General features: G+C 35.1%; 2 protein-coding genes and 1 long non-coding RNA gene across 6 annotated transcripts; 1 reads left to right on the forward strand and 2 right to left on the reverse strand.

Annotated features, from left to right (window-relative positions):
• The first annotated feature begins 416 nt into the window (after positions 1-416).
• LOC145615142 (protein WHAT'S THIS FACTOR 1 homolog, chloroplastic-like) lies at positions 417-2,193 on the forward strand. Its single transcript, XM_081670214.1, has one exon. It carries the CDS (start codon positions 448-450, stop codon positions 1,696-1,698), a length of 1,251 nt encoding a protein of 416 aa, XP_081526340.1. The 5' UTR covers positions 417-447; the 3' UTR covers positions 1,699-2,193.
• A 4,928-nt stretch (positions 2,194-7,121) lies between these two features.
• Positions 7,122-7,745, reverse strand: LOC145614434 (histone H3.2). Its single transcript, XM_081669493.1, has one exon. It carries the CDS (start codon positions 7,681-7,683, stop codon positions 7,273-7,275), a length of 411 nt encoding a protein of 136 aa, XP_081525619.1. The 5' UTR covers positions 7,684-7,745; the 3' UTR covers positions 7,122-7,272.
• Positions 7,746-12,575: 4,830 nt separating this feature from the next.
• Positions 12,576-16,557, reverse strand: LOC145614235 (uncharacterized). 4 transcript variants are annotated; one of them, XR_014107076.1, is made up of 5 exons: positions 16,465-16,557; positions 15,763-15,880; positions 14,237-14,463; positions 14,062-14,131; positions 12,576-12,988 (listed from the first exon to the last, which is right to left on the reverse strand). It is a non-coding gene; the product is annotated as an uncharacterized LOC145614235 (long non-coding RNA). The 4 variants fall into 4 exon arrangements; XR_014107074.1 differs by lacking the exon at positions 16,465-16,557 and having other exon boundaries at positions 14,237-14,436; positions 15,763-16,458; XR_014107073.1 differs by lacking the exon at positions 16,465-16,557 and having other exon boundaries at positions 15,763-16,458.
• Between the last annotated feature and the right edge of the window lie 8,483 nt (positions 16,558-25,040).

Here is a 25,040-nt window from a genome sequence, read left to right on the forward strand (position 1 = left end):
AATATAATTGGGAGTTACTTTCTGTCTTTGTCTTTTATCCATTACAGTCTGAAAATTAGGGAAGGAACTTAGAAAAATTGTTGTATTATGTCCCAAAATCATAACTTTGTGAAATTTTAGGTATTTTCTTCAGAAATACTCATATAGAGTTGTCTAAAATTTACATGGATGGTCTTTTAATCCTCTCTACATTCTGGACATGTCTTGAATCTGAAGTTTATGCCTTTTGCCTGAGGCAGAACCTACCATAGTTTCAGTTCTATCAATCGCGCATTCATGGTATCCCTGCCATTTTTTTCTTACTATTAGTCACATTGGCATATAACATATGCTGCTAAATTTTTTCATAAAATCTTTGCATTTTGATTGTTCTCTTGGCATTTATCAAGATATTGATACTCTTTTTTCTATTTTAACAGGGGTTTTTTTTAACGAAACCTGCTCAACATGAAAATCATTAGGTTCTCTCAAAACCTGAAGTTTACAAACAACAGTTCTAAGCCATCTTTTTCGATTTTCATTAGAGATTTTTCTCTTTGGTCAATGAAGAAAGACCCAGATCTTGAATCAGCTCTAACCCATAACCGTCGTTGGATTGTGAATAACCAAATTAAGAACATAATCCTGAGATACCCTAATCAGGTAGCACCTGTTAATTTCATCCAGAAAAAGTTCAAGACCATTGATCTTCAAGGCAAAGCTCTCAATTGGCTAAACAAGTATCCATGTTGCTTTGAGGTCTTTCGAGAAAACGACGAGCTCTATTGTCAACTAACCAAAAGAATGATGTGCCTAGTAGAGGAGGAAGAGGCCATCAAAGAAGAGCAGGAGCCTGTATTTGCTGAGCGGTTGGCGAAAATCTTGATGATGAGCTCAAACCAAAGGCTTAATGTGGTAAAGCTTGATGAATTGAAGCGGAATTTCGGTTTTCCTGATGATTATCTGATTAGAATAGTTCCAAAATATTCAGAAATGTTTCGGCTTATTAATTATAGTGGGAGGAAAAGTTCAATGGAGGTCGAGCTTGTGTCATGGAACCCTGAGTTGCCGATTTCGCACATTGAAATGTCAGCTAGCAAGCAGAATTTAGAGCCTCACTTTTCGTGTTCATTGCCTTCGACATGGATTAAATCATGGGAGAGGTTTAATGAGTTCAATTCAACGCCATATATATCACCTTACACAAATCCAAGCAGCTTGGTTGAAGGATCAAAGGAGCATGAGAAAAGGACAGTGGCCTTGGTACATGAATTATTATCACTAACTCTTTGGAAGAAAATGTCTGTCATAAAGCTAGGCCACTTCAAGAGAGAGTTTGCTTTGCCAGAGAAGTTAAATGTTTTGCTGTTAAAACATCCTGGCATATTCTATGTAACAAACAAGTATAAGACCTACACGGTTCTCCTCCGAGAGGGATATAATGCCTCAAAGCTGATTGACAAGGATCCACTAGTTGTGGTGAAGGACAAATTTGGGGAATTAATGCAAGAGGGGTTGCATGAGTACAATCAGCGAGGGCGTTTATTGAATTTAGAGAAGAGGAAGAAGAAAGGTATAATAATGCCTAAAGTAGAGACAAGGAAGGACAAGAATGTGGAGATATCTGAAGAAGAAGATCCAGTAGGTCAGGCTGGACGTCTATTTGATCCTGAGGAAAGGAAAAGGTTTTACAAGATACTATTTGAGGACGATTCCTGAGAAAATGAGAATATGTGGTATTCATTGATTGGGCACTAATTAAGTGGACAATGAATCTAGCTGCTGTTTTCTTATATCAGGAATAGTAACATGGAATGAGCTTAGAAGTTCTCAACCAATCTAACAAAACAAAGCAATAGGATTCCAAGATCTGAAGCTCATGCAATAATATGACCCTTGATTCTGACATAGCATCCAATACTGTAAAACCTCTATGCTATTCTGGTTGTGAGATGAAAACTCAAGTGCCATATTTGAGTAATTCACCTTTTGTTGAGATTTAAGTTGATGAAATCTTCATAAAAGCTGGAATGCTGTAAATACAAGGGAAATCGCAGGGTTTTTTTTTTTTTCTCCTTACTTCCCTTTTGATCTTGGTTTGGTCTTCCTTTCTGCGTACTCTGCTGTAGGATTCTTTGTGACAGCAATGGCTGAGCGATATACTTATATGTAAAAGATGTGCATTTTCTTATTAAATTAATGGGTATTTTCTTATCTGAACTCTTCTATCTTGTGCTCTTATTACTTTTATTATTAGGCATGTTGTTTTCTTTTGATTTTGGATCTCATTATTACCCTCTAATTGAGTGTAAAGTGAACAAGACCACTATATAATTTCAGTGGATTATAGTGAAATACTTGATTGCCATTAAGAATTCCTGTAGTGGTTGAAAACTTTGTACAAATGATTTATTTTGCCAATTTTGGTGCACTCTTTTTCAAAAATGTTGTATGAGATATAATCATTCCAAGCCTTTTTTCTGATTGTGATGTCACTAATTTTCTGATTATGTCTTACACAAATATAACTTTTATATGTAGAAGTCATTGTTATTTTTAATCCTGAAGATATTAGTGACAGAACAAAAAACAGGAATGTTTGTAGCTGTTTCGGTTCTTAAGTCTGTATTTATATAATATTTCTGTTTCTCTTCCTGCTTAGTTCGTTTTACTTATATTTCAATTTATGCTGAGCATCCATCTGTAATGAATTATGGGCGCATACAGTCATACTCATACTGTACTGTGGTTTTCAACATTGTGGAATATTGACATCTGAATTGCCTAAAGGTAGTGATCTAATATTAAGAAATATGGAATGTTGAAGTTTTATTTTTTGTAGAGTAATTGCTAATGCAGCCGTTATAAATTAAAAGAGCTTTGCAACATATAAAATAATACAGCTTTCAGTTTAGATCACAACTTCATCCTCGATCTCATAGAAGATGGATAAGAGGCTCTGAAAATAGTTACTTATTATTAAACCTCTGGGAATGACCTGAATTCCGTTACAAAGTGGACATATTTGAAATGGGTGGAAGGTCTCTTGTAAAGAACAAATTGTTTGCTGTAAAGACAATTTTCTGCCCGTTTTTATGCAAATTGGAAAATTGTCTTGATGAATCTCAAAAGGATGCAGAGAGTGCCAAAATATCTGAAGTGGAATGTCAAGTTGGTAAGATGCTATCTGAAGTTTTTCTACAATAGAAGTCTTGTTCTTGATTTGTTTTTGTTGCTGATAATTATATTTGTTTAAATAGTTTGCATTGGATAGCCTGACCCTAAATCAAGTGTCGAATGTCTCAATTCATCTGAGAGTCTGAGGACTTTGAGACCTCAATCTATGAAAATTACCCTGGTTGTCCAACTTGCCACTATGCGTCTCCCTCTGGAAATTTGATGTTGCATGAAACACTCGGTGAAATTGTGATAGCAAACTGCCCACGCAACCACCCCCCCACCCCTCCAAAGGTATACATAAGATGTAGGATGAATACTTGTATTAAGCATTGTGATAGCAAATATTGGTGAAATTGGAGTTTGGTATCATGTTAGCAAACATTTTTTTTCTTTGGGTTTTTCTCTTCATATTTTTGTATGAACTTGCACTGCAGGATCTTAATAAAGAGCAGCAGTGCTATGAGAGGAGCAGCAATGCTGAGAAAGACTAAAGGTGACTTAAAATAAGGGTTTACACTGATTTTTGTAGATTTTGAACCCTTATATAGTTATATGAACTAAAATTGCTAGTTAGTCACCTTATTTTTAATATAAGGGAGCCTATTGATTAGTAACCGTCATTTAGCCCTTCAGCTGTGGGTGCTCAGATTTTACACTGAAATTGTTATATTGATATAGATTATTGGCTCCTGAAGAACTTTGATTTCCCGCAATTTGGAAATACTTTTCTTTCTGTTTCTTGTCAAGGAAATCTCCATGCCCTTACAAGTCTCTCATCACTTTTAGTACTAGTATTTCCTGATAAAAACTCACCTTAACATGTCAAAATGCTATCATCAGAATCGAACACAAGAAGAGACCAAAATTGGCCTGGAATCGATCAGCAATCAACTGCTTACTATTATGCAGGACAAGAACCAAGGGAATTTGTTGGCATAATTATCAGAAACAGAATGATGAACTGTCCAAATACTTATCTAGAGACCTCCAGGCATGTACACTTTCTCTTTCTTATATTTGTGTATTGGAATAATTAAATCTATCATTCTGATATCTCCTGGTGTTATCTAAATTTTGCGGTCTATTTTAACTTTCAATTGACTGAGTTTTTCTAACTTCTTGAACAGGAAATTATTTACAGCCGTAAGACCTTACATCAAAAGAATATGCCCCTTGTCATTCATTCTTCCATCAAAGGTTCTCTTCTTATTCTTCATCTATACAATGAAGCATGTGAAGAACATATCTGGAGATTTCTTGAATATGCAACTTATGCTGTAAATGCCTGGTACTCTGGTGTTAATTCTTCATCACAAAAGCCACTTATTTCTATTGGTTTACGGTGTGACCCTTTGTTTCTTATGTATGGGACCTAAGAGCGATATGAAGCATCAAGCACTGATATCTGGGTTTATTGCTTTTAACCAAATGTGAATTGCACTATGTTTAAGGACAGAGTAGTTTTTTAATATTATTTCTCTGCAATGCTAGTTTACTTGTTCATTATCTCCTGCAACTGCAAATTTTCTTGTTGCTAGTTACCATGAAGTATGATCAGCAAGAGTAGCAATAAAAATTTCATGGCTTCCATATGGATGACACGTCTATGTCTTTCTGCAGCATGACCCTGCAAGCCTGCTTCTCTGAAACAAGAATCTTCTGGAAACTTTGCGTGGTTATTCCAAACGATACCACCTAGTCATGATGACAAACTCTTCAAAGCTCAGAACATGCTTCAAATAGGTGAACAGCAAAGCACTTCATAACAAGATTTCTAGCCTTGATTTTGCACTACCATGGCTTTTCATTAATTTCATTTTCATTATTATAGAACATTGGTTGATGCATGCTTTACTATTTGAAAAATTGCTATTAAGTGGTTATTTTATCACTTGATCTGAGGGCCACAATATAGAAGAATGAACCACTTGTCAAATTGGATGGATTACACTTCTTTTTTTTTTTTTTTTTTACTTTTGCTCTCTGTATTGTGCATACTACTTTTAAACGTCAAGCCTGATGTTTTCCTTTATTAGTTTCTCAAATATCTTGGAATTGAGCTGTCAGATAAAGCTCTATTTCCTGAGCAGATTGTCATTGAGAACTCTGCATTATGAAAACTTTGTGACATACATCATGTTATTCTCTTTCAAAAATTCTGTAAGAGTAAGATTGTAAAATATGGACTTTTGATCTGTAGCTGAGGATGTTTTTTTTCTTAAATATGATGCATCTATGTTTTAGGAAAATGATTTTGGCACACCCTTAATTGATTTTGGCACACCCCTATGTGAGAGCACAGTTTTCTACGCTCTTCTCACGTAGGGGTGTGCCAAAATCAATTAAGGGTGTGCCATAATCAATTTCCATGTTTTACCATAATGCTGTTGTCTGATTAATGTTAAACAAAATCTATTCCTGTTTTTTAAAGCACTGTAGGCAATTTGCAAAAATGTTGAGTTGTTATATTTATTACAATGGTACTTTTCTTTCTTTGAGCCTTATTACATGACCCTAAGATACAGCAGTAGCAGCACCAATGACGAAGGTGACTAATGGCTTAGTTAGCAGTAATTATTTCACTTATATTAAGCTGAAGAGCCTGAGCAGATAACGTAGGAGTTGCTGTCATGGACTACTTGCTTAAGTAGCCTGCCATTGTCATGTCTATGCTTATCTAAAACTCTTTCAACAGAGTACGGAGGAGTTAATGTTACCTAAACAGCTTTCAGACTGCTAGATTATTATGAAGAGCTCCCTTTGCTTTCCAAACGAAGTACTAACCTTGAAAAAACAAACAAGCCTGTGGCAGTAATGCAGTATCAGCTTAATAGCTTTTTATCAAGAATTGAATTGCCTCATGCCTCTTGAAGAAGTCAGCTAAGATAAGACCAGTTTGAACTCCTGATTATTCTTTATTTTTCTTCTCAGGTCATTCAAGCTGTGTTTGAGTAGACATCTGACTTTGCGGATATATGATCCGAAAATGTCTGAATCTATTGGTATATGTGGCAAGAACATAATTGGCTGTCTGGGGAATTATTTTTAGTAAATACGGAGCTAGCAGAAATGGTAATGCACCTTTCAGTGATGTGCTGTGCATGTATTGGTTGAAAGCTCGGATGATCTCACAGTAACTTATTCTGAGGCGTCAAAAGTTGCTACCAAAAACAAAAGGTCACCTCAGCTCATACAAAATATTTCCCTCGGTGAGTTTCATACCTTTGCCTGTGTCAGAAGAAGCTTCCCCCAGTTACGCGATAAAAACAGGCAACCACAATCTGCATTTAAATTTGTCAAGTGATGGAAAAGAGGGCAATGAGTCAAAGAACTGCATTTCTTATTCAGATACAGACATTGTATAACCTTTCCGGTGAGAAACTAGCAATTTTGGCACTCAACAAGGTGCAAGCCCGAAGTCCTTGAGCAGAAGCTATTTGCTGATTAATCCTTACATGTAGTAGTGATTTGCATACCAAACAAACATAGTTTATCTTGTCCTGTTTTCAGTATGTACTCCATTAGTATGGTAATGTAAGGGCGTAGCTCGGGTTTCATTTTTCATAGTCTTCATACTGCCGCAGCTAGCAAGAAATGAGCATCCTATATCCAGATGCTTAAAATCTCTACAGAAATTAGAATTGTCTGATTTGTTGAACAGATTAATTTTGTCAGATTAACATTATTTTTTGCATTCTTTCCTCCTCAGATTCCCAATACAAAGAAAACATAATTAGTGATATTGCCAATACAAAGAAACTCTAATTAGATGTTAGTCCAAAATCACCATCAAAATTGATACAAATAATTTAACTTGGTTAATTAGTCAAACCTATAATAATTTCCCAGAATAATTTCTTATTTCAAATCAAAATATAATACGAGTAGCATTCAACAAAATTTTTAAAAAAAAAAAAAAAGAATGACGAGCAATTAAACAAAAGTAGTATTAAACCATAAGAATAATTAGATTTCCGTAATACCATTGAACATAAACAAACATTCAGATTCCCATTTTAAATACACAAATCATCACTACAAAACCCTAATTTCCCAAATTCACCCCCAAATTACAAACCCTAATTTAAAAATCAAAATCAACCAAACTTAATCTCAAGCCCTTTCACCACGAATCCTCCGAGCAAGCTGAATATCCTTAGGCATAATAGTAACCCTCTTAGCATGAATAGCGCAAAGGTTAGTATCCTCAAACAAACCAACCAAGTAAGCCTCAGCAGCCTCCTGAAGAGCAGCGACAGCGGAACTTTGGAAGCGAAGATCGGTCTTGAAATCCTGAGCAATTTCTCTTACAAGCCTCTGAAATGGGAGCTTCCTGATGAGAAGCTCAGTGCTCTTCTGGTACTTCCTGATCTCTCGAAGCGCAACAGTTCCGGGGCGGAAACGATGGGGCTTTTTCACTCCGCCGGTGGCTGGGGCGGACTTGCGAGCAGCCTTGGTGGCTAGCTGCTTCCTTGGGGCTTTTCCGCCAGTCGATTTACGGGCAGTTTGCTTTGTGCGAGCCATTAATGGTGGATTTGGAGGTTTAAGAGGAGAGAGAAAATGGAGGGAAGTTTGATTTTTTTGGATGTTTGAGTTTCAGATGAACGAAAATGGTTGGATGAGAGGGGGTTTATATAGGAAAGAGAAGGCGGGAGTTTGAAAATTTGGAGTTTTTTGATTTGTTTGAAAGGTGTTTTGAGGTTGATTTTGAGGGGTTCGATTTTAATAAAATGAACAGTGAAGATTGGGTTTGTGAGGGAGCACACAGATCGCGATCCGTGTATCACTAGTTCTCGTTTTATTCTCTTTTCTAAATGGTACGAGAACTCCGTAAGATTTTTTTTTTCACAAAAAAATGGTAAAATATAATCAATACCTTTCCTCAAAAACAAAATATATGTATATAGTCAATACCTCAAACAAAAGTTGGAAGATTTAAGATACTCTGCCACACGTTAAGTGGGCAATCACCAATGCTCTAGTAGTAACATCTAGCAGGCTAATGAGGTGAACCTCCATACTTCCATAGCATAGGCAACAAAATTTGCTTCTATAAAAACATGATTTCAAATAAGCCCTGTCACTAATAATATTATAATACTTCGTATACAAATAGCATCTATTTGATGATATTATGATTTCAAGTTAGATTTCAATTCAGCTTGAATCAGATGCAGGTTAAATTGAGTTTAGATTATTATTAATAAGGTTTTTTATGTGTATCATGATTGACTCAATAAAATAACTTATAGGAATCTAATTAACTCAAGTAGAGCGGTAACATCCCGATTAAAATTAATTTTCTCTCTCTAGCTTTTTCTCTCCCAAAACCCTACCCTTCTCGAAAAAATTTCTCCGGCCATAAGGCTCGCCAGCGGGCGTGTGCCTCGCCGCCCATGCCACATTGTCGGCGAGCCTCCGATCTACTTTCTTATGGTGTTTTTTTCGTTTTTCGTGTTGGTTTTTTGTCCAGTCGGCCTAGCAACAAGCGCCGCTGCCCCTTATCGGCCGCCTCTTATCCTCACCGGCCTTGCAGCCGGCATGCCGCCGATCTTCTTTTCCGCTTCCCCGCCGTTTCTCTGCTCCACCGCCTCGCCCGACGTTGCGACGTTTTGTAGGAGAATGGGGAGGGAGAGTTATCTCCCTCTGAGTCGCTCGTGTAGGGCCGTTCTCAGTCTGGTGCTTCTAGCCGTCGCTGCCGCGGTTCAGGGGTTTGGGCCTCTCGGGCGGGTCTCTGCGGTTCGGGCTTTACTGTCTGGCGGTGTGTGGTTTGGGTAGGTGAATCTCGTAGAATTGGTGGTGGTGCTCGGATGGGCTGCGGGGTCGGTTGTTATGTTTACGTTCTTAGTTTTCTTTTTTAGGTCTCCTTCTGTTTTTTCTATTAGTGGTGTGTGCGGTTTTTAGGTCTCTTTATTCTGTCTTTGTGTGTGTGGTTTATTCGGGTTTGTTATTTTTTCTTCTTGTGTGGTGCGTTTGTGTACTATGGGGAGTGCAAATCGGTGTGCCGATCTTCTGGTGCAGGATTTGAGCCGGGTTTTTTTTGCTATGGGGCTTTGGTTTGATCTTCTTTTGGTTTGGGCTGAAGGGTTATGCTTCCAAGCCGAAATACGTGTTTGAATCGGAGATTGTCTTGTCAATAATAAAGTGTACGACACCAAATTTGAATTTAGGTCGAGGAGTACAGACTTCTGAGTCAATTAAGGTTCACGTCAGAAACTATAACTTATTGCCAGACCCCCTTGCAAGAGGCTGCATAGGACAGCGTTATATGAGACAAGGGTATTTCAAGAAGTCGATTTGCGCATGCAATGTAGTTTATTTTATTTCGAACTTGTAATTGGTTCAATTGTCTTAGTAATGTTCGATTACGATTTCTTATGTAAGTGCCGTATGGCTTATTATTAATGAATTTTAATCTCCCCCCTCAAAAAAAAGTAGAGCGGTAACATTATTTCAAGTTGAATTCAAGTTGAGTCCATAATTGTGCAGACAAATTGAATCTCAAGTTAACTTGGTTTGGTAGATTGTGGCCCACTTTAAGTAACAAAGGGTTTCGACTTGTTACCGTGTTAGTATGTTTAGCTTGGCTTGTAGTTATCGAGTCCACACTTGGGTATTGCGTTTTATTCAATAGGTAACTAATTATATTCAGGCATTAATTAAATTTGTGACTTAAATCAAATGTTGTCCAATATATGTTACTCATAGATAAGTTCAAATTAGCTTAAATGATGGCCTCATTACTCAATAGCTCTATGCCTCTATTAGGTTACGTTCCACATTGGTTAGTTGGTAAACCTTCTAAAAAACACCCTCAAGAAGTCACGAGACATGTTGGTTAGCTAGTACAGTATAAAAAATAAACAAAATTACAAAACCACGATTTCAGTTTCTTTAATTTTTCAATAAAAGTGGAAATAGAGGTGGCGTGAGTCGTGAGACATGTACTCCAATATTTGAAGATAATACGTTCTCAATTTTTGTTATGGGAATATAGCAAATTAAAATCTTAAAGTTTATAATAAAAGGTTAGCCAACATGTTTGTTGTAAAAATTCTACTAAAATCTCTACGTATATATTAATACGGAGTATTCTCACGTGATAAAGCTTTCCTTTTTAAGAAGGAAAAACACTCAACTAGATCAAAATGTAATGTCTTGGATGACATTAGGAGTATGTAAGTTCAACAATTAACATTTCTATGTCTCAAATTTGGACCATATATTCATCATGTCATTATTCTTCAAATCAAGTTGAAAAGTAATTCCCAAAAGAAGGTATAATTCTCAAAATATATGGATGGTTTGATCGTGTTTTTCCACTAAACCAAAAACAGGTTTTTTTAAAAATATATGATTTGATCTTTCTTTTCCACTTAACCAAAATCAGGTATTCTCTAATAATATGATTTGATCTTGCTTTTCCACTTAACCAAAATCAGGTATTCTCTAATAATATGATTTGATTGTGCTTCTCCACTTAATCAAAATAGGAACTCTCCATGTTAAAGTATCAACTCTATTACTGCAAACATAATGTGATAATGATTTTGATCGTGCTTATCTACTTAACCAAAAATAGATAGTCTCAAAACATGCATATGAATATGAAACTATGAAAGAAATATATGTGGTGGTTTGTTTTCCACCCTAATTAATTTGCTTTCTATAAATAAATATACTTAGACTAGTAGTGTACTTGGTGCATTTAAGTTCTTTGTTAATCACCTTATAAGAATCTTGTTTCTTTACTCATTTTCTTCACGTTTAAAATCTCATTTTATCACTTTTTCCCTCCTTTTTATCGATCAATCATTCTCATTGTGAAACATCTTTTTTTGTAACGAGCAATCACCAAAAGAACAAGGTAATATAGTAATATACTAATATATATGTATAATATATAATACATAATATATATAAATAACATTCCTATACTATCCTTTCAATTTGGAATGGTTAACGATGGGTTAGGAAATGGTTAAGTGGTTGTAATGTTTTGATTTTCAACTTTATCTCTACTAAAGTTGTTGTGATCTTTAAATTATACATTATTTAGTATCACCGTTCCTTTAAATTTTTAAAATTTGGCAATCAGTTTAAATTTAATATATGCACATGTACTTTTATTATAAATGTCATAATATTTAATTTGCACACGTTAAAATTATCTTTGAGTGGCTTAGTTGCCAAGCAATGTTTTATATTTGGAACTTCCTAATTAAAAATTATTGCATGAGTTATATTTACTTTGTCTAGCAGTGACGGGGCTGGGCCAGTGCAAGGTGGGTGACGGAACAGGGCCCCCCCCAAAAAAAAGGGCCCGAAAATTAGTATATATACAATTTTTTTCACTAATAATTATAAAAATCACTAGTTGAATCAATGGTCATGTAGAATTTACGATAATCTCAAGACCAAGTTCAAATTATTTTTATAGATATAGATATAGATTTTGCATGTAATTGTTAACTTTTTTTTTTTGACAAGACATGTAATTGTTACCCTAGCCCCTAGGGGAGGTTAGTGGAATTTATTACCCTAACAAATACATTAGGATATTATACGAAAATTAAAGAAAATAATCTAAGGTAAAATGAAATGCATGGCATTAGAATAATATTACAAGTAATTAGGGTCTGTTCATATTTACTTAATTTCAATTCACTTTAGCTTCAATCAGTTTAGTTCAATTTAGTTCAATTCAGTTAAGCTCCAATCAATTTAGTTCAATTCAGCTCCTAATTTCCTTCTCTCATAAAATATTCATTTAAGCTCAGTTCAGTTTAGCTCAGCTCAGTTCAGTAAATGTGAACATGCCCTTAGTTAATTAATTACCATAAGATTTAAGGGTTGCACTACATAAAATGAACAAACAATGAATACTTCAAATAAATAGAGACGAACAAATCAATATTGGGTGGCCATCTTCATGTCCACCACTCTTGCTGCCAAACCACACCGCGAACAGATCCCCGCCACTAGTCTTTGGCTTCGCATTATTTCCCTCTTCTAGAGTTCTAGCCCACTAAAAAAGCATTTACATATAGCCATTATAGGAGTTATTATCTCCTTACCTCCTTGAGTAAAAGTTTGTTTGATGAGAATGTGAAATGTATGAGCTATTCTAGTTAAGTTTCATTTAGAATTTGTAAGCTCTGTTGAGTAGTGAGTGTAACTCTAGGGAAGGTTAGTGTAAATTATTACCCTTAAATGGAGGGGGAAAATTATGGGCCAAACCATTTAACCTCTTCAATCCAGGCCTACTATTATAGGCTAGTCAATAATTCTTACTCCATTAATGCAAATTTATGGCTAGTCTTCCAACCAAGCTTGTCATTTCTTTTGAAAAATGAACATTTAATAATAAAAATTAGAACATTTTGAGATAAAATATATTTTGAGAAATGAATATCTGAAAATTAAAATGAACAACATTTCATTATAATATAGGATTGGTGCGTTAATCCTAGCCGTACCTATTGTATGTAGACAACCAAAAATTGAATATCATTAGTAATTAACAATGATCATTTTTAAAGTAAGAAAAAAAACTCAAATAAGAAGAAATAATTATTACTAGAAAATTGAAATCAACATTGCAATAAATAAAAAGGCTTTATTTATTAGCAGCTTCGGTTGATCAGTTTCCTCTGCTTGCTATGCACCATTTAGCAGCTTCCAATGTTGCTGCTTCTTCTAGAGCTTTTAATTAGCTTCAAGAGTTGCCCTCTCTTTGACTGTCTTTTCTTGAACAGGTTCTTAATAAGGTAATGCATTCTTTATTTGGTATTCTTTTGGTAGTTGATGCTACCTTTTGAATTTGTACCTAAGATATCAAAAGTATGAACAATCCATTTAAAATATATATGAACATGTTGTAATCATAAGAAAATTAATACAAAGTATAGTCCTATAAACAAGCAAATGCAGAAATATCACCCAGCTTTAAAGTTGTTTAACTAAAGTTGATAGTAAGATCTTTGAAACTTGAAACCAGGATATTGTTTTAGCATCTGAGTATCTGACCAGTAAATAGCATTATCGTTTTATTGTTGACTCTTAGGAAATTTCAAGCCACATTAAACATCTGAATGGATAGCTATTTGGAAGTTTTATGTAATTTGAAATTTCAGAATAATATATTTTCATACATGTCACGACACATAATTTTGCTTAAAAGTTGGCTAGATATGTCATTCATGATTCATCTGCAAAAGTACGACCAAACACTTAGAAAGACTTATATCACCCAGCTCAAATTTCAAATATCAGGTTAATTGCAATTTGGCAAAAGAGCTTACAATCAACCCTAGGCCAAATAGTTAAAAAGATTGCCCAATTTACTTTATACTACCAAGCATTTACAAGATCTTTTAGGTCAAATGACATGAAACAATAAACCCCTAATTAAACAACTATAAGATTTGCAATATTCTAAACTGAACATCATTGAACTGAATGAAAATTCTCTGAAACAAATTAATGTGGACAAACCACACTCTAAGCCCAATTTTATGGTTAGACGAGGGTGGCGGTGGTTTGAATGAGGGTGGTGGGTTGGGACTGATTAGATCATTAGATGTTGTGAAATGAGTACAATGGGTGGTGGTTGGTGGGACAAGGAGGTGTTTTACAGAGTTCAGGAATTGGTGTCGGTGGTTTTGCAGAGTTGAGGAATAGGTCAGTGGTGAATGGTGGTGGGTTTGGCGAGTGGTATAATGGGCTGTTTCTTTTGTTGGTTTAATTACCTAATGAATGTACTTAATTAATAAACAAGGGTTTACTTGTACCCAATATTCACTCTCTCTCCTCTTCCTTGAAAATCATGCCCCAAGCTATAGGTCATCTAAATAGAAACAGAGGAAGTATATAAATAAAAAGGACCGTTAACTTGCTCACCTGACAAAACTGCAATACAACCAAACTGCTAACAAGATAAGTGTAAACTCCTGAGACATAAACGAGAGTTCTGCAAATCATTGAAAGTGAAAAAAGTTCACTCAAAAATCAGACAAGATAGTTTCAGCCACAAAAGAGTGTAGCTACAACAAAGTATACAAAATTATAAAGACACCTGTGTCATTTGAAAAGAAGGGACTTCTATAACTCGGAGAAGCTATACGAAGATCAAATTGGAGGAGTTACATGAGGAGGTTTTTTGCCTTTGGTTGGTCAAGTGAAGTGGGAGGTTCATAATTTGTAACTTGGTGCCCCCTTTCAACATCCCCAAGTATCTTCACAATGCTAATTAACCACTAAAAAGGGGGTCCTTTCCTGCATTTTGGCATCAATGAGCTTCATCTGGTAGAGGCAATTAGAGGAGATTTCAAGCATGTATAAGCCAGCATTAAGTATATACTGAATTTCATATCTTATGATCCTCAATCAAAAACCTGTATCTTAAAATGAACCACGAGTAGACCGAAACATAAATTAAGTATCTACGGAGTCCATTTGCATGCATTGTTGATATAATCTATGGTTGTTAGTCAATTTGGCCGAACATTCTTTAAAAATCAAAACTTAATTTGAAAAGTAATGTCTCAATCATTGTTTTTCTTATTTCTCAATCATCCTCTGAAGTCTTAATTATTACTTCGTATTATCTAACACCCAATTTGAAGGAACCCTTAAAACCCTCAATATAGTTATCTTACCCCCAATTCTTCCTCTAAACCAAAACCCTTAAAAACAATTGACAAAATTTGATCGCCCCACCAAAATATACAACATAGTTGGGAAACCCAATAGCAACCAGAAAACGAGCTTTTTTAAACTGCAATGACAAGAATACAGCAGGAATACACCAATATGTTACATCAAAAGTGCAGCAACAAGTTCAAATTTCAACACATTAGATACTCTAATTTCACCAACTCATATAAAATTATGATAACCTGAAATTGAATAACTGAAATAAATATCATGAAACTCATGATAACCTGCTAAAACAACAATAAGCGACAAAAAATGAACAACTTTATAAAAGTCTCTGAATCCAAAGCAAATTGATCATCACATAGAATCCTCAAATCACAGTCCTCAAATCACAGCATGAGCTATGTGCATCAGTGGTATAGCCACAGTAAAAGCAAACCGTCACTATCCTCTGAAAAAAGAGAAAAGCACACCCTTACTAAGCAGCCCTCACAAAGAAGAGAGCAGAAAACCATTTTTAAACTCAATTTTAGTCACAGAAAATGAAACCCGTTATACAATTACAGTAAAGTTTATAGTCCTATTTAGTGCTTAAAGCTACAGCCGAATTCACAATTCAAATAAGCGCTTCACTTTCAAAGCATCAAATATGTACTTAAGAGGTTTGTTATGAGCTATACCAACCCACCTCTTTGGGTATCTACACCTCATACCTTGTGATTTGAGATATGAGTTTAGAAATTGAAATTTCTCCCAAACCAAAGTTACGTAAACATTTTAGTCATTCTAAACTTGTACCTCATACCTAAAATCTACAAACAAAAAATCTCCTGAGTAGTATATACTAAACTTCATACCACTGAAGAAAGTTTATTGCAAATCACATGAATTGAAATCAATCCAAATCATAGTTGAAGATAGCTACAAAGAGAGGATACTTACAAGTTCCTCCTCTTCTTTTTGCCTCGTCTTTTGATGATGGCGTTGCCGCAAAATCTCCTATAGTCTACTGAGATGTTAAATCTTTCCCAGATATGGCTTGAGCAAGTACAGGATCACTCTTCAAGTTTTTTAGTCACACAAAGGCCAGAATAAAAGAAAAAGTAAAAACTTCTATAATTTAGATATGTATTGGGAGTTGATTTCCCTGCACAAACTTGATCTTTATCTAGGAAATCAACTCTCAAAACTCAATACAATACTACTCCGATGCCAATCAACATGAACAATACAGCAATTATTTACATTTAATTGAGCACCCTAAATCAATAATTTTCTTTAACAAAGGGTAACAAGAACAAAGCGTTAAAACAAGAATTAATAGTTCCAACTTAACAAGGTGATAATAGTCCAATCAAAAGCTAAATAATTTCTGCTCCACTAGTCGTCTAAAACAATTGAGGAAAGAACTAAAAATGGCAAGCGAAAAATGAACACGCAAAGGCAAGGCCAAGAATCATATATTAACACATTAATCGTGCTAACAATCCCCAAAAACTAACACCAAAAATCCCCAGATTTTGAAATTAAAAAAAAAAAAAAAAAAGAAAATCAAACCCTAATTTCCAAACTCAACACAAAAATCCAACCCAGATATTAAAGTGAGAGATCTGAAATTAGAGTTTAAGAGAAGAGAGATCTAACCTTCTTGTTTCCGGCATTTGAGTTGTCCTCGCCTTCATCCAAATCGTCGTCGTGTTCGAACTCGGACGACTCAATTGGTTTTTTCGAGCTTCCTCTAAACAAGAAAGGGAGAGAGTAAGGTAACACCACTTGGCAACAAACAACAAATAAGGGCAAAGAGGGTATTTTACTGTTACTTTGAGGAAAAGTACTGTATAATTTTAGGTAAAATAGATCATTTAGATTCATGTGCTTGTATCATAGAGAAGGAGTGACAACCTTGGATGAAAAAAATGGTAGGGAAATCGGTTGGGGATATGGTGGTGGTGGTTACTAGGCGGCCGGTGGTTGATAAAGGGGGTCGACATTAAACAACTAATATCAATCACATAACGACACATGTCATAATTAACTTATTAAACCAGTTACCAACCATTCAAGTTCTATTTTGAACATATAGCTGTCAAAGGGGCTTTTTTTTTTTGGAATAACCAAAAGGATGTTTTATACTACTATATTTTTGGAAGACCGACCAAATGTTTTTATTTATCACAACTTTTCCTAAATTTTGGGTGGGGTTTTAGAAAAGCATAATGAATCATGATACAAAATTATCAAATATAAAAATGATGCATTAAAAAATTAAATAACGCAAGTAATGCATTTAAAAGAAATACCCAAAATTAGGCAAGTGATGCATAAAAAAAAGGCAAGAGAATATTATTTTTATATTTTATTGACTTTCATATAATATTTGTTTTCTCGAAAGATTGCAATAATTATGATAATTTTATTTTTATTTTTTCTTTTCTTAATTTTGGCAAATTCTTAAAGCTAGTAGAATTTTATAAACTAGCGTAATCTGGCAGTCTTATAGAGACAATTTGGATAGTTAAAAAGTTGAACACCAACTTTTCACTCCCCCCCCCTCCCTCTCTTGACTTATATAATAAAGATAATAGATATCATCGTGATAAAATGACTGCAAAAATTTTAATTTACTTTAATGAAAAACTATCGAGATTATGTATATAAATTAGACCTGATAATCCTGACCCGACCTGTGACCCGATTGACTTGAAAATGACCCAAACTAACCCGACTCGAAAAGACCCGACCTGAAATTTACCCGAAACCTGAACTTGACTTGACTTTAACCCGAAACCTGAACTTGACCTGACTTTAACCCGACTCGAAAAGACCCGACCTGAACTTGAAGCGACCCAACCTGATTTTAACCCGAATTAATTGACTCGAAGCGACCCAACCTGATTTTAACCCGAATTAATTGACTCGAATCTACCAGATCCGAAGTCACTCGACCCAAAGTGACCCGGAATTGAATAGAGTAAAATGGTTAATTACTTAATTTAAGGCTTCTTTCTTTCTTTCATTCTTTTTTTTTTAAAATTTTTTTAAATTTTTTTTTTTTACTATTTTACCAACTATTTTTGTAAGTGAATTTAATTTGGTGACCCAACAAACTTAGCCTAACCCGCATTGACCCAACCCGAACTGACTAGACCCGAATTGACTCGATCCGAAATTGACCCGAATATTGGTCCTAAAAATTGACCCGACCCAAACGTAACCCGAAAAAATGACATGAATTTGACCCGAAACCCGAATTGACCTGAACGACCCATTTGACAGGTCTAACATAAATTAATATAAAGGACTTCATAATTAAACACATTAACTAACAAATTTATAAAAACATTAACAAATTTACGTAGTATATAAATTAGTATTTCAACATGTAAAAGTAATTGTATAAATATGAACAGTAAACATACATTATTACTTTTGTTGGCAGACAAAATAATTTATTAACAGGGGCTCCCTCTTATAAAAAATTGATAAATTTTTTGCAGGATATCTTACAATTTGGGCAAGAAATGCTGCCTCAACCTCAAGTGACCTTTAGAGGCAAAAAGTAAAATATACATCAAAAGACAAGATATTCTGAATCGAAACTGGAACCTAGTTTCCATTTTTTAGTAACCTATTCAACAAGTTCTAGAAATTTTAAATACTGAGATGTATTAGCATATGAATAACCCATAGAAATAATTTTGCAAAAAGTAAAATATATATTAAAAGACAAGATATTTTGAATCGAAATTGGAATCTGGTTTCCATTTTTCAGGAACCTATTCAACAAGCTCCAGAAATTTTAACTACTGAGATGTATTAGCCTATAAATAACCCATAGAATTGCTCATCACTTAAAAAATCTTAGTGCGAATTATAACCTCCATAGACCAGAACTGTTGTTCTCTTCGTTTGCTATAACATTATTAAACAACAAAAAATGGTCGGCTTCACGAGAAATCACTCATCTGGTAAGAAAAAATATAAATTCAGCACATCCTTAAGAAGGTTATAGTTATTCTCATCTCAAAAACATAACTGTTTAACACAAAATATAATCAAGTGAAGATAATGTTACAACACCTCCTGCCTCATGTTTCAAAATAAGTTGAAAATTATTCATTAAGACAAGAATTATTATTTTAACTTAGCAGGGAATAGTTTCTAATCTGTCACACTTCAACAGGATCTAAATCGATTAGTAGCCACATGATTATAGCCTTTCTTTTGTTTGTTCGTTGTGTGTGCACGCGCTATGTTAATCGGACACGGCTAAAATCACAAAGTGTCCTGTCGACACAGACACGTGTCCGACACTTCATTGTGCACTTGGACACTTCCATTAAGGGGGCGTTTGGTATGACTAGTGGAAATGTAGTGGAAAGGAAACAAAAAAAAAAAAAAAAAGAGAGAAATGGAATCATTTAACTCTTACCTTTCCATTTGTTTGGTTTAATCTTGGAAAGGAATCACTTAAACCTATCGTCCTTTATTTTTGTTTGAGGAGAGTAAGGATAATTGTTTCCTTAAGTTTTAGAGAGGTAACAAATGGGTGGAACTTAGGTAATGGTAATTGTTACCTAAACCTTCCAACCAAACACTTGGTAACAGTGATGGTTTGTTTGAATCCGTTTCCAATCAAAAAACACTCCAACCAAACATGCTCTACGCGTGGAGAGGATAAAAGAGGAGAAACATCAAAGAAAAACACATCTTGTTCAAAGAGCACCATTGATGGAGAGAAGAAGATTGCCAATTTAATGGAGAATTTACCAAGAAAAGAATTATTTAAAAAAAAAAAAAAGGGCAGCCAGGTGCACATTGGCGTCACCGCTAAGCGAGGGCCCGGGAAAGGGTCCCACCTCAAGAGTGTAAGGGGCAAGCCTTCCCTTGTCAATTTTGACAAGAGGCCGCTCCTAAGACTTGAACCTGTGACCTCAAAGTCACGCAGCGACACCTTAACCGGTGCGCTAAAGCGCTCCGAGAAAAGAATTAAAAAAAAAATGGCGGACGTAATGAAAAATTTAATGCTTTTGTAATATACAATATATATGTATATCTATCGACTTGTTCCCGTACCCGTGTCCAAATATTGGACATAGTCCCCATGTCATAAAATTTTGAAACTTCCCAGATCAAATACTTGGGCATGTGTCGTGTCCGACACCTGTTCCTGAGTCCATGTAACATAGTGTGCGCACATGCACTATTTTGGAGAACATGTTGATTAGATGCCTCCTAACTCTTGATAATACCTAGTATCATTATTGATATTAACTTCCATAACGCTACAACTACTATGATCTGACAGAACAATATTACAGAGGATGAAGGTTTAGCATCACAAGATATCAATGAACATGTAAGGAAAGAATCTACTCATCCTTACTAAGTTATTCTTAATTGTGGAACTTGACTGGCTTAATAGAACAGGACACTAATAGCAAATCGGTCACCAATAACACACCATTATGCAAAATAGAAAATGAGTTATAACTTTTATGACTCTTGGTTGTGAATTTGGCAAAGCAATGCACCCGAGCAAGAAAGGACAATTTCCCAAGAGCCAGAAGATGCAGCTGATTTGGTAAGAAAATATAAGGCTGCTTTACATAAGAATGATCATTCCACTGTATCTAGCTTATACTGAAGATTTCATGATTACTAGAAGAATATGAACCATACTGTGATCTGACAGAACAATATTACACATGATGAAGGTTTAGCATCACAAGATATCAATGAACAGGTAAGGACAGAATCTGCTTATTCTTACTAAGTTATTCTTAATTGTGGAACTTGACTGGCTTAATAGAACAGGACACTAATAGCAAATCGGTCACCAATAACACACCATTATGTTCTACAAAATAGAACACGAGTTATAACCTTCATGACTCTTGGTTGTGAATTTGGCAGAGCAATGCACCAGAGCAAGAAAGGACAATTTCCCAAGAGCCAGCTAATCTGGTAAGAAAATATAAGGCTGCTTTACATAAGTATGATCATTCCACTGTATCTAGCTTATACCGAAGATTTCATGATCACTAGAAGAATATGAACCATACATCTAGTATAGATGATCATTAGAGGAAAGACTAGTATTTATAGTGATCTGCAGCTTTATATTAAACAAAAAAATTCCAAATGTCTATCTAGTTAGAGTTGAAAAGACACAGTCCCTAAGAAGCCTTGAAAACTAATCAATCTTACAGATTGTTATAGTCTATTCCTTAAAATATTAGAAGTTTGTTAACTTTAACTACTCTTCCCATTATATTCTTGTTGATTGTTTGTGAGGATCAGTGAGCTTATAATTATAAATAGCTTATCATTGTACTCACGCTTTTGATCAATACACTGATATTCAATCTCTATATATTATATCTTTCTTCCCTTCTCTGCGTTTTTTCTGCTATCCTTTTTTTCAGTCAATCTGAATACACCATTGTTGGTGCACATCAATAGGTTCTCTTGAGCTATCCCATTGGGTATCAGAGCTGACTTATTCCCCTTTCTACGTTTCTGCTGTAAATTTCATCAAGGAATTCTCATTTCTAGAATTATCCTTCATTCCTTGATAAGTGTAAAGCAAACTCAGATTGAAATATCAATTCTGGCGCCTGCAATTTCAAGGGTTGAGTGAGATGGTTAATTATTCTCAAGGGGAGGAGAACTTAGCAGCTTCAAAGGAAGAATATTGCTACACAATCTGTCCCAGTAGCTGATAGGCACCACTTAGCATCACAGTCAGTTTGCAGACAGTTTTCATGAATTGCAGAACACTCAATTCGGCTCTAACATGACGAGTCATCATTAATGACCATCCCTTTGGGAAGTTGTGATATGGTGTTAGGAGTTCAGTGACTCAAGTTGTGATATGCTGTTAGGTGTTCAGTGACTCATCGTTCAGTGTTTTAGGCACTGTTAAGTGGGATTTTATGAAGTTATTGATGGAGCTTGACTTCAATGCCCTAAGCAATTAAGCATGTGGTTACAGGCTGGAATTTTGCCTAGAAAAGTAAAAACAAAATCTGAACTAGATGTCAAGACACTACTCCTTCCGTCCCTAATATTTTGCTCCATTCGACTTTTCGTAATCTTCAACCCGTGATTTAAAACAATTTCATCTCCATTTTCATGTGTAAAATTTATAAAAACCAGATATTAAAAAAAATATATAATCAGCAAGGTCAAATTGTTGATCAGTTCACTTTGGTTGATGGATTGTTGATGAGAATAGGCAAGATTGTTATGGGTCCGGATGTTGAACTTAAGATGGCTACAGTGCAGTGGCTACACTCCTCACCTCAAGGGGGGCATTCTAGATGCAACTACAAAAAAGGTGAGAAGCTTTGTTTATTGGAAGGGAATAAATGCACACATACATTAGCAACTTCACGAGGCATTGTGCTATTTGTCAAGCTAACAAGAATGAAGCAGTGACTTCATCCTAGGTTGTTACAGTCTTTACCAGTGCCTCAAGAGGTTAGGTAGAGTTTTCTATGGATTTAATTTCTCGTCTGCCTAACTCACATAGGAAGTAACATTTGTTGTAGTGTAAAAATTGAGCAAGTACAACCATTTTATGGTATTGAAACATCCTTCTACTACAATTAATCCAGCTCAAGTGTATTTGGATAATGTGTTCAAGTTGCATGGTTGACCTAGGTCCATTGTGAGTGATAGATATGCAACTTTTCTAATTAAGCATTTTTTAACAAGGTCTATATTCTATTAAGGAGTCAGATTTGCTAAACCATCCTCAAATGGATGCCCAGATTGGGGTGGTTATAAATGTACGGAAACATTTTTGAGGTGTATGTGCAGTGAAGCACCAAAAGACTGGAGTTTATGGCTTTCATTGGCAGAATTACACCTTATAAATGGTGTATAATCAGCCACCACCCTTGCAAGTTGCAATTATCCTATCTCGTTGGTCAATCAAAGGTTGATTGGTGGACAGGTCTTTGCAAAACAGGAAAAGGTGATTTAAGCTCTGAAACATCAACTTGGAAATACACAGGAGAGAATGAAAAGATAGGCTAATGAAAGAAGTGACAAGAAGTTTCAGAATAGAGCTTGGGTTTGGTTACAGTTTCAGCCATACAAGCAAAAAACTTTGAAAAATTATGAGAATGAGAAGCTTCCTGCTAAGTATGCAGTCCCTTTCGAGATTGTAGATGTAATCGGAGGGCCTGCTAATAAGTTGAACCTGTCAGATTCAAACAAAGTGCGTCCAGTTTTCCATGTATCTTAATTGAAGACCTTTAAGGAGACTTGCCTGCTTTGACTCATATTCCAAAATGGTACAATGAAAAAGGCATGATTTGGAGCTAGTTCTGAGAGATGTTATTGATTAAAGAACAGTCAAGCATCACAATATAGCTCAAGTTCAGTAGTTAATTCATTGGGAAAGATATAATGCAGCGGATGCTTCTTAGGAGTTTTCTGGAAAATTTGAGTCCAAGCATCTTAATTTCCTAGATGAAGTTGTTAAATTTAACATGTTTGTACTTGAGTTGAGATTAGTTTTTATTCTTTCAAGAGGAAAAATGTAACAGATTATTGCAATCTGTTCTTTAAAACAAAGACAGTTAGGTTTAACTAGTCTTCCCATTATTCCCTTCAAACATGTGTTATTAGTCTTTTGATAATTAAACTGATATCCTTTCTGTACTACATCTTTCTTCCTTTCTCTCTTGTTTCTTATTCTTGTTTCATATTCTATCCACTGTTTCTCAGTCAATCTGATTACACCATTGTTGGTGTATATCAAAATCTTTTTCTCAAGCTATTGCAACTAATCACAACACAAATGGACATGCTTGAAAAAAGACTATGTACCAATCATTTAAATAACTATTTTTGGGGGAGGGGGGAAAGGGTTTGTAGTATGTAACAGGTCACTATTGTTGGACACCAATAGCACACCATTATGGTCTACGAGATCTAACACATGTTATAACCTTCATGACTTGGTTGTGAATTTGGCAGAGAAATACACAAGAAGAAGAAAGGACAATTTCCCAAGAATCAGAAGATACAGTTCATCTGGTAAGGAAAAAAAATACATGCTTGTCCTTTACAGAATTAATATAATTTTTCTGTCTAACTTATATGAAGTACAAAGGTTTCACAATTACTAGAAGAGACTAAAAGCCATACAGTATAAATTCTTTCCCTCTAAAGAAGGGACCTTGTCAACAATCTAAAACTTCCAGATTTTACATGGCAAGGTGAAGGGTAAGAAACTGCAGGAAGGGTTGATTAAAAACGTTGAAGAAAATAATTAGTGGGACATGATTGTTAAGGTGAATTAGGGAAAAAAAATGGAGAAATGAGACTCTTTTCTAGGGACAATAATTTTGAGTGGAATAGAACTATTGTTTGTTGATAAAGGGATTACTATATCAATGAGGCCATTAAACAAAAAACTTGATAAACACTATCCACATCATAGACTATTTAATAATAGTTGGAAAATTAAAGTCCTTCAGAAGAATGTTTTAAATTATTTAATCACAACACATTCACATGGCAAGATTGAGGTCTTCACGTCCTTACATATCGACGACCTCAAAAATCAAGCACCAAAAGTCTATGTTGAGTTGTTGTACTCTCACCAGGGATCACCATACAATCAACGTACCTCTTCCTTTGAGCATTCCTTACCGAAAAGAAATCAATTTGACTTGTATTGCCCCAACTCCTATAAGTCAATAGGTGAGAGATCACATGTCCATTGAAAATTCCCCCAATGACCAACTTCTCACTCCTTAAATCTGTTGCACCACTTCATCAGTCATCCCAAAATTCTTGTCTTACAAAGGCATCCAATCTTGTGGTGCATAAGCACTTAAAATAGTTAAAAACTCATCACCTATCACAAGTGTAACACTCATAATCCGATCACTCCTTTTAGACACCTTAATAATTAAAATATTTCCGATCAATGAGGATATCGCTCCATAACTACCCTTATCCTTACCCGAGTACCAAACCTTATAACCCCATGGAGCTACTTCTTTACAACTATCTATTAAACAATGCTAGTATATGAAAAACACACATAATAAAAGCCTATGTACCAATCTATTCTAATGTGTAAATTAAATCCTTATCTAGTGAAGTCTAAAAATTACACTTTGAGACAAGGAAAGATGACAAGCTTAATATATAACTAGACACACGGAAAAAGTACCTTTAACAAATTACAAGCC

This window comes from Chenopodium album, chromosome 25, assembly GCF_948465745.1.
Source record: "Chenopodium album chromosome 25, dcCheAlbu1.1, whole genome shotgun sequence".
Lineage (NCBI taxonomy): Eukaryota > Viridiplantae > Streptophyta > Magnoliopsida > Caryophyllales > Amaranthaceae > Chenopodium > Chenopodium album.

Excerpts from the sequence above, each read along its gene's own strand:
- LOC145614434 (XM_081669493.1), bottom strand. The coding sequence starts at position 7,683 with ATGGCTCGCACAAAGCAAACTGCCCGTAAATCGACTGGCGGAAAAGCC.
- LOC145615142 (XM_081670214.1), top strand. The coding sequence starts at position 448 with ATGAAAATCATTAGGTTCTCTCAAAACCTGAAGTTTACAAACAACAGT.